The 10,237-nt window shown below is 48.3% G+C and overlaps 1 protein-coding gene across 1 annotated transcript; it reads left to right on the forward strand.

Moving 5' to 3' along the window:
* Positions 1–564: 564 nt before the first annotated feature.
* LOC311325565 (ankyrin repeat and SOCS box protein 15-like) lies at positions 565–2,280 on the forward strand (the record flags this gene model as incomplete). Its single annotated transcript, XM_084458286.1, has 1 exon — positions 565–2,280. The coding sequence occupies one exon, from the start codon at positions 565–567 to the stop codon at positions 2,278–2,280; it is 1,716 nt and encodes a 571-aa protein (XP_084314412.1).
* Between the last annotated feature and the right edge of the window lie 7,957 nt (positions 2,281–10,237).

Raw genomic sequence — 10,237 nt, forward strand, 5'->3', positions numbered from 1 at the left:
ACGACATATCGAAGTGTCCTTGGGCAAGACACTGAACCCCAAATTGCTCCCAATGAGCAGGCTAGCACCTTGCATTGCAGCTGCCACCATTGGTGTGTGGTGAATGAGAGGCCTTTACTGTGAAGTATTTGGCTAAAAAGCGCTACTGTATATATTCATGGGTTTCAAACGTAGTCCTAGACCTGCCATATTGGGGACCAACACAGGTGTTTCAATTTATCTGATTGGCTCTACTGCATAGACTCCTATACAGTAGAACTAATTAATTCATTTGAAACACCTGTGTTGGTCCCCAACATGGCAGGTCTAGGACTACATTTGAAACCCATGAATAAGTGCAGTCTATTTACTATTTATCAACTGCTGAACATTTTCCAGGGTGAGACTCAGTGTGTGGCAGCTAATGTGGAAATGTGATTGACATTCTGAACTCTGAGTGCAGCTGTAAGAAGCAGGTCAAGTCTAAATATAGCCCAGCCAGTGGCACCCTGCAAAACATAGACACTTGACCGAAGGTTGCAACACCGCACGTTTGCGTTCAGTCAGACAGCATATTTCACAAACATGGAGGACACCGAGGGGATAGACAAGGAGCTGGTGGACTTTGTCATTCAAGAGAGCCTTCAAGAGTCCTGCAAGTTTCCACTTCCGGCGCCAACCGACGGTCAAGAGGAGGTCAGCGATGACTACCGCAGGATCTTGGCTGCCGTCGAGCGAGGCGATGTGCGTGGGGTTCGGGAGATGTGGGGGTGCAGGCCTGCCTTCAGGGAGGCCGACGGCCAGGGGAGACTCCTCCTCCACCGGGCGGCGGTCCTGCCGCAGGCGCGCGTCCTGGACCAGGTGCTCCTGTCGTCCAGCGAGCTGACCCTGGAGGAGGCGACGGCGGACGGGGAGACGGCGCTGACCCTGGCCGCCCGGGCCGGAGAGGAGGAGAACATCAGCGTCCTCCTGCAGCACGGGGCGTCGCCACACAACACCAACGGCAAGAACGAGTCGCCCCTGCTGCTTGCCGTGAGGCGGGGCTCGTACGACATGGTCGACGCCCTCCTGGCGGGCGGCGCCATGGTGGGGCAGGTCTGTCTCCACAAGTGGACCGCCGCCCACGAGGCCGCCAAGGTGGGCGCTGCCGACATCCTGTCGCTGCTCCTGAGGCGGGGGGGAGGCCAGGTGATGACGTACGACGGGCACGGCGTGACGCCGCTGGGCGTGGCGGCCGAGTACGGCCACCCCCGGGCCCTGGAGGTGCTCATCCGGCACGGCGCCAACGTGAACGCCCAGGCCACCAACGGGGACACCGTCCTGTACGACGCCGCCGGATCGGGGAACCTGGACTGTCTGGAGCTGCTTCTCCAACACGGCGCCAACCCCAACGTAGCCAGCCTGGTGTGCCAGCTCCCCATCCACCGGGCCGCCTACGAGGGGCACTACCTCGCCCTGAGGGCGCTGATCCCCGTCACCGCCAAGCGGGCCGTGCGGCTGTCGGGCCAGAGCCCGGTCCACTCCGCCGCCGACGGGGGCCAGGCGGTCTGCCTGGCGCTGCTGATCGAGAGGGGCTTCGCCGTCGACGCCGCGCTGAGCGAGCACATCTCGGAGAACTACTGCGACGGGCGGCGGAGCGCGCTGTTCTTCGCCGTGTGCAACGGCCACGTCACGTGCGCCGAGACCTTGCTGGCCGCCGGCGCCCGCGCCGACCTGGACCCGCTGCCCTGCCTGCTGGTGGCGGTCCGCGCCGGGCGCTACGAGCTAGTGCGCCTGCTGCTGTCACGGGGTGCGGAGGTCAACTGCTACTTCAGGACGCTCGGGGACACGGTGTACCCCACGGCGCTGCAGTACTGCCTCCGCGACCCCGTGATGATGCGGCTGCTCCTCAACAACGGCTACGACGTCGGGAAGTGTTTCCGGTGCGACCACGGCACCGGCGGCAGCGACGCGCGGGCCGGCGGCGACTCCGACGCCATCTCCTTCTGCGACCTGCTGTCCCTGGCCTCGCTGGTCGCCCTGGCCGGGGGCGTGGTCAGGATGCTCCTAGACTACGTCGCCCACGTCCCCCTGTGCCCCGGCCTCCGGCGCCTGCTGGAGGGGCAGGGGGAGGAGCCGGAGATCCTCGGCATCCTGGGTAACCCGCGGTCCCTGCAGCACCTGTGCAGGCTGACGATCAGGAGACGTGTGACCCCCCGGAGGCTGAGCGACCCCGTCGTCATGGCGACCGCCCCGTTCCCTCCCGGGCTGAAGAGCTACCTCACGTACCGCGAATACGACCTGTATGGAGGGTTCTCATGAGCAGAACCTACAGTATATAGCACTTTACAATGGCCTCCCATTGGGAACCCTCCGATTCCCATGCGTCTACTTAACGGTAGCTGTACATGCACATGCACTACAACTCGATGCACTACAACTCTACTTACAACGCATGAATCCCGTGAATGTGAATCTGAAAATTATGAGTCAGACACGCTGTGTCTGCTGAATGAGGACGGGAGCGTTACATTGAGCCCCTCTTCCTCTGATGTGGTGGAAAGTTCAGAGTGCTCTGTTATGGCCGGGCTTCTGGAGGCACACAGCGAGGATCAGTCCTTCCTCCTGTAGAACTGGAGTAGAACTGTGGCCTTGACATGGCTGTCAAACAAACAGGTTGGCTTAGAGCAGAATCACTCAACTACATACACTTGATGATTAATAATATAAAACTGAATGATTCATATTATCATTAATAAACAAATTAATAGGCCTACTTTCCTTGAAAGAAAAATAAAAAAAGGTTTTTACTTTTGAATTTGACTGTACAGTTGGCTGTTTTTATCATGATCAATGCTTCGTCCTGCAGAATGTGTTTCTTTCTGTGCATGACTTTTGTAAATAAAATGATCTTATGTCGATACAAATAAATTAGAAGGGCAAATCAGCATGAGAATGAATCACTCATTTGTATCGAGGACTACATGTACGGCTTACATTGAGTGTCCACAGTGTTATTTGTATTCATTTTGAATGTGATTTACTCAAGGTGCCATCAGAGGGCGCTAGAGTATAATCATATAGTTACATTTGTTGCAATTTGGTCCACTTATACTGCAAGTGTAATGCAACTTAACAGTCAAGTCACTGTTATATCATGGTAGGCCTACACATACCTATCATACCATGCATTACACCCATGTAACTTTGAAGTGTTACGATTATTTATTAGTAAGGCATGTATTCTACAAAAATGTTAAAGACCTAATATAGTATTGTAATGAATTAGCAGAAAACAGAACGGTTCATGATCAATGTTCATGTCAATGCTATGTTGATTTGAAAGACTTTATTCTTTGCTGCCAGTTCTAATGTGCCTGCGTCATCCGTGTGTGTTCCCACTGACAGCCAATCTGAAGATGATTATTCCCTCATATCAGAATGAGAAGACCTTGAGGTGGAGACTGGAGCCCCTGACCAGAGCTGGACTGTCCCCCTCTTCTGCCCACTGTCTGGGTGTCCATGACCAGGCCACGCCCCTGTCGCATGGCTCACAAGCAGTGTCACAATGAATTAGATAGGAATGCTGAATGAGAGCTTCCTGGACACTGCAGATTCTGTGGCAGGGTTGTCTAGACAAGCGCTTCATACAGGCCAACACTATGTTGTCTATCTTTCTGTCCAGGGGAGATATGTTTGTCTGTCCAGGGGAGATATGTTTGTCTGTCCAGGGGGAGATATCTACCTGTACAGGGTTGCTAACTGATCAGGATTATTTTTTATGTAATTAAATGTTTTTAATTTTCGGTTTTCAATGAGGGGATCAATATAATAGACAGCCTGCCCCTCATGGAACACACTCAGCGCATGGTAACATCAGGAAAAAACATATTCATGAAACTGAAAATCGAGAACAATCAGGGCTACTTTAAATAAAAAGTGCTGCGGTCATGCTAGCCAACCCAAGTTTACATTCTCTCTCAGAGAGCTTGAACTCTGGAGTCGTCATTGAAGGGGAGGAGAGCGGTGGCCTTCGGAGAACTGCTTCCTGTGTCCACAACATTGACCCAGAACCCCTGCACATCTGGCCACTCCCATAAGACACGCATTAGAGTACCCACAACCCCCTGAGCACAGATTGTACAGTAAGAGTGAGGGGCCAAACCCATCAGGTGCCCCTTGCATAGCGTTAGATATGTTCTGTAGCAGATGTTGTAGTGGATTAGTTGGGGATTTGGGTTTTTAGATTCCCCAGAACATTATCCCATACCGCTTGCCAGTCTGTGGCCCTTACCCCCCTGAGGCAAATTGTTCTCTCATCTCAGCCCAGATAGTTTTACAGTTTGACATGAGACGGTCGTAAATGTAAGAAACTGCCCCCCTCGGGTGGTCAAAGACACCACATGGTGGCTGGCTAAATCCGATCCCCGGAGAACCTTGTGTGACCTAAGAGCTGATCTCAGCCTAAGGTAGAAAAGCAATGAATTTCCTGGGATACCAAAGCGAGATATTAAGTCTGGGAAATCTAGAATTGATTGTTGACCTGAGATGTCTCCTGTGTGAAATGTCTGTGTGCCTTTTGGAGACCATGATTGCAGAATGAAGGGTTTGCAGCCTGACAGTAAGTTTAAATGATGACAGATAGGGGAATGCTTGTGCCATTTTGTTTTAAAGCACAGATATCTCTCCACATTTGCCATGGTTTGCTGAGCCTAAGATATTATTGGTCCAAATTGTGAAGCACATTAAGTCTGGTTAAGCCCAGAGAAGGCTACATCCATGAAGAGACCAGTTCTTGTTCTAGATTGTTCTAAGGATGCTTCTCTGGGAGTTTTTACGTCTTTAAGGAGTTCAAGACCAACGACCAATGGTATCATTTAAAGTTTGGGCAGGCCCAGCCACCCTAAGACTCATCCTTTTGTAGGGTTGACATTTACTGTAATGCAACGTTTTACAGTATCTCATTCTAAACAAATTTACTAAGCAGTGAATCAAGTTTATTCTAATACTTTCCTGGGGTTGGCAATGGTAGCATTGAGCTCACAAAGTTGATGCGAGGGAGAACATTCATTTTAATTATGGCAATACGGACCGGTACTAATGATAGAGAAAGAGCCATCCATCTCCCAAGATTGTCCTCAATCAATAGAGGAACGATTATTCTTTGCTATTGTCAGAACACAAGGACTGATCTCAGTGCCTAAACATGGCGTCTTCTGCACAGTGAAACATCCATCCTCCAACTGTCTGCGTTGAGTTACATCCAAATCGAATCGATAATGTCCCAAAGTGCTCTATAATGTTGAGGACATTTGGAAGGGAGTGTTGCTGAGAGAAACATGCATGTGTCGTCAGCATGCATAGAAACATAGAAACAGAGTGTGTCGTTGGGTTAACCAACATGCCCTGCCGTATGTATTGGACTAATGGTTCTAAATGACAAATTGAATATTAAAGGTGAGGCAGGCCTCTGTCTGGACCCACAAGAAAGCCCTGAGGTCGGAAAAGTTTCCTCACATGGAGACCCTGACAGAGGGATCAGCATATAACACTTGAATAATTTTGATAAAATTTGTACCAAACACACATTTTCCCAAAATGTTTCCACATCTCCGTTCCAGATGGTCGAACGCCTTTTCGCCGTTGAGGAATAGAAGTCCACTGGGTGTGCTTGTCTTTTGAGTTTCAGAAATAATAGGTAGGACACAGCAAACATTGTCAGATGCCAACCGACCCTTAGGAAACCAGTTTGGTCTGGATTGATCCTGTGACCCTCTCGAAGCACATAGCAATGACTTTAGCATAAATGTTCATATCGACTTGATATGATTGGGGATATCAGCCTGTAGCTCGAGCAATCTTGAGTTTTTTTTTCTTCCAGATTGTCAGAGAAAGAGTGGAAAAGAACCTGGGAGAATTGGTCTTCTGAGATGTATAATTTACCAAACAATCACTTAAAGTTATGTTGGCTGTTTTGGAGAACAGCCCTTTTTCTGGACAGTTTATCGATGAGATATTAGATTTGTTCTCTTGCTGCTTCAATGTGGCAAGAAGAAGACTTGGTTTACTGCCATTAGTGTAGTATCAATGCTTTATAGTATGTATTATGAAATAGGCCTGCAGTACATCAAGTCTGGGATGGAGAGAATGTATTCAATCCTTGAAAACCTTGTATGGGGAGGGGAGAAATATGCATAATCTCTGGCAGTTATATCAACCAGACATAAATCCCCAAATTATTCAGAGCCCTGGAAGCACTGATCAGGATTCTGATATTCTCTCATTCTTGAGGAGCTGAGTAGATGTGCATGTGTGTTGTGCACCTACATGCTTGTGTGTGTGTGTGTTGTGCACCTACATGCTTGTGTGTGTGTGTTGTGCACCTACAGTACATGCTTGTGTGTCTGTGTGCGTACGTGCGTATGTGTCTGTGTACTGTAAGATGGGTTTGTAGGTACAGACCTACAATATTTGGCAGTATTGCAGCTATTCTAAACCTGCTGCAAAGTGATCCACTTTCCTCCACACCTTTGGGGCCAATTAGATGAAAGCTGAAGGAATGTAACAGTATGACAGAACAGCATTTAGGGTCTACTGTACTTCAAAGACACGCTCCGTTTGGAAATCCCCTGTTGATTTACGCTCATTGATTCTCCAGTTTACGTAGCTATAATATTGTATACAATGAAAAGGGGTTCAATGAAGAGGTTATTAAGTAACATTCTGAATGTCACACACACACACAAACACACACACGTGTGCAGATGTGTTACAGTAGGTGTGAAATATTACAGCTGGCCTGATCTGACATTTATCCGTTTGGATTTCCTCCCGCGGTCGTCTGGACTCAGACGGCACCTCTGACAAATAGCCAGCGGCTCTCCATTTTATTTGGACGCAGTAAAAATCATGTTGTGGCACAATATAGAAATATGTGCGCCTGTTAGGAGCGCAGCGGACTGCACTCGTGTGATTGGGACTAACTGGATATCGGGGGTCGATAACGTGCCCAGCCACCCAGTTCAAAGCATTATAGCCTATGAATTTCTCTCTCTATTTTGGTCCAGTGCTGCTGCAGCACATGGCACTGTCCATTATAAAAGGGAAGAGAACACGTGTTTCCTTCTGGCTTGGTTCATTAAAGTATAGACTTGGTGGCGACATGCTGAGAAGAAAAAGAGTATCTTCGCAGAAGTGAATCCCCGTCGAGTCAAATCTGACATCTTGCTTCACCCTTCGGCTGATGCTATCTCCAGTTTCTGCATTTATTAAGATGCTTTTTGACGAGGCCCTTCTCCCCCGCTGTAGTCTGTGGAGCTGCGCTTCTCTCTCAGCTGGACAGTCTTCAGACCGGACCCCGAGGAGAGTCTGATTATGCCGTTTGATCAAGAAGGGCTCCCCAAAGATGAGCTGAGTTGAAGCGCTCGGTTGTAGATTGGTTCTGCTTTCATTTAGCATGACTTGCACATACAGTTGCCAGTGGCCCTAGCAGTGTCCTTCTTGGAAGATCTCTTTGATATGCCCACGTGGAAACACGTACAGTAGGGAGTTATAGTGCATCATACAAATCCATATGCAGCTGTCAATGTCATGTTCTTCATGTGACATGTAACCCCTGAGGGTAAGGAAGGTTGGGTTGGCTTCCGGTTCAGTCGCGTGCGTTTGTTTGCAGGACGGGAGAGGAGGGGTGTAGCATGGGCCGACAAGGAACCCTTTGTATTTTTGGAGCGGATCTTAATCACTGGGCGGATACACACATTAAAACAACATTTGGCTGCCCATCTATCTTCACTTCATGTTTGTATTCTGTTAGATTTACCACAGCCTGGTTTTAGGAGGCCGGACTGAGAGTCTGCGATTGCAGCTTCAAGACCCAGCCAAGATGGTTTTTTTTTGTGTGTTTTTTTTAGAACGCTGGCTTTTCATTAGTATGAGGAGTCAATTCAGCTTTAGATGGATCGATATCAACTTTAATTTGCTGTTTTTGCAAGCAATATTTTCTTATCTCTCTATGCATGTAAAACAAAAATAATATCGATGTAGTTGTTGGAGCACTGGGTGGATGGATATAAACACCACTACCAGTGCTGCTGTCATGGTGAGAGTGGACGTATTTACACTGAGTGAGTTCAACCACTTCGACCTGGTTACACCAACAACATGCTTTCATGGGTGGAGTCTTGTGCTCTGATTTTATTTGCTATTTTTCAAAGAAATTTTGGGGATAAAAAAAATTTGATGTCAATTTACCATGAAGCACCCACCAAAAGCCACCATATCTGGCAGTTGTTCAAAAGCCTCCTTTAGCATGTGTTGTCATATGTTTAAATTATTCATCGCAGTTTTAATAGACAGGAATATGGTTATATGGTTTGACAATATGAGGGAAAATCCCCAAATTAATTTCAAACATTCATGCATATTTAATGCTGGGTGCCAAGACTTCACACAGCAATATAATCCCAATATGCACCCAGGTCGTTATGGCTGTCATATGCAATATGCAATAATTCCTCCCTGTACCTCTTTGGGAACCAAAACAGCTTGTCGCTTGTGTGAAGAAAAGAGATTCCAGAGACGAACCCCAGAATTTAGAATCCCTGGGTGTGTCTTTGTTCTTGGCAGCCCATAGACACAAGTTGTTAATTCTGTGACATGCTTTGATTGGCCCGCTATCCTCTGCGCAGCCTTTAGCCTGTGGCCGTGTAGAGAGTCATCACGACTCCAGCAGACCTGTTGACAGTGCACAAGTCCTTATAGGAAAAGATAGGCTAGAGAAAAGCAGGGCGCTATAGAGAAATACGTGAATTAATTCCCTTAGTGCTTATCTAAGCAAAAACTGACCTCATTAAAGGTGCACTCAAACAAAGCATGAAATTCTATCGTTTTTTTTTCTCTCTCACGGACATTTTTAATTAAAGACTTGTTTGTTTGTCTTCGGTAACGTACGATTGCATGAGTGATCAGAACTATCCAGCGGAGGGGACCTCATAAGACAAGGCCACATACACACACTGTAGAGAGACACACACTGTAGAGAGACCAACACAACCCAGCGGCTACACCACCTCAGCGAGGCTCGCTCCACAGGGAGAGATAAAGCCAGCCGTCATAAAAGGGGCCACAACTTGACTTTATTTGCATCTTAAAGGGAGGGATTCTTTATTAACATTTAATGGGAGGGGAGTTGGGGGGGGGGTTCATGTCTGTGATGAACAAGTGGAGCTGACGCGCCATGGATCACAATTCCTCGCCGCACCTGGACTCATAGATCATTAATTAGCCTAGCGGTCTGGAAATGGCGGAATCCCAGCATGCTTCTCTTCCTAGTGAGATGAACAACCAGGAAGTTCCTTTTTCAAAGGCTGAATTTGAATGGAATCTGTGTTCCTCATCCAAGGTCTTGAGTGTTCTGACGGAGGGCGTCATGTTATTGATGCATGTCATGTGTACTGCGCAGTATAGTTCATACAATACAACTTTACTCCTCCTAAATTGTTACCAGAACAACTGAATATACAACAGAATAAGCGGAGTGTAGTATTCCTGACTTGGGCCTCCTTCTCTTTGCTAGCCGTGGAGCAGACGACGGGGTCCCTCGTCCTGCAGGCTGGGGGGTGTAGGGCTTCGAAGTAATGACCTCACCCTTGGAATAACAACAGTGTGATGGAGACCGCGGCGCGCAGTCGAGAGCTCGGCTCCGACGGTTCGTTCTTAAGGACGACCGGCGCATTTGTGTTAACTGTTTGTCCTGCTCCGTCTCCAGAGACCTTGGTTTATTTTTTTTAAATATATTTTTTACAAGCCGTAGCCTACTATTGGGGCGCTGCAGGTAAATACTGAATAGAGCTGAAAATATGTTCCTCTTCACCACCAAGTGGAAGTTTTATAGTTGATAGGCCTAGTAACCTCGGTCTATGGGACTGAACCATTGTAAACCAACACATAGGCCCTTTTTAGCAGTACCTTGTTTATTATTTACTGTAGTCCGCATTGAAACCTCCTTTTGTTACCAATCTCAGCCCCGCTGTGCTCACCCACACGTTGTCCATGGCTTGGCTCGGCCCAGTTCGGTATGGCTTGGCTCGGCCCACTTCGGTATAGCTTGGCCCGGCCCACTTCGGTATAGTTTGGCTTGGCCCAGTTCGGTATAGTTTGGCTCGGCCCAGTTCGGTATAGCTTGGCTCGGCCCAGTTCGGTATGGCTTGGCTCGGGCCTGTTCGGTATAGTTTGGCTCGGCCCAGTTCGGTATAGTTTGGCTCGGCCCAGTTCGGTATGG

The sequence above is a fragment of the Borostomias antarcticus genome (assembly GCF_949987555.1).
Source record: "Borostomias antarcticus genome assembly, chromosome: 24".
NCBI lineage: Eukaryota > Metazoa > Chordata > Actinopteri > Stomiiformes > Stomiidae > Borostomias > Borostomias antarcticus.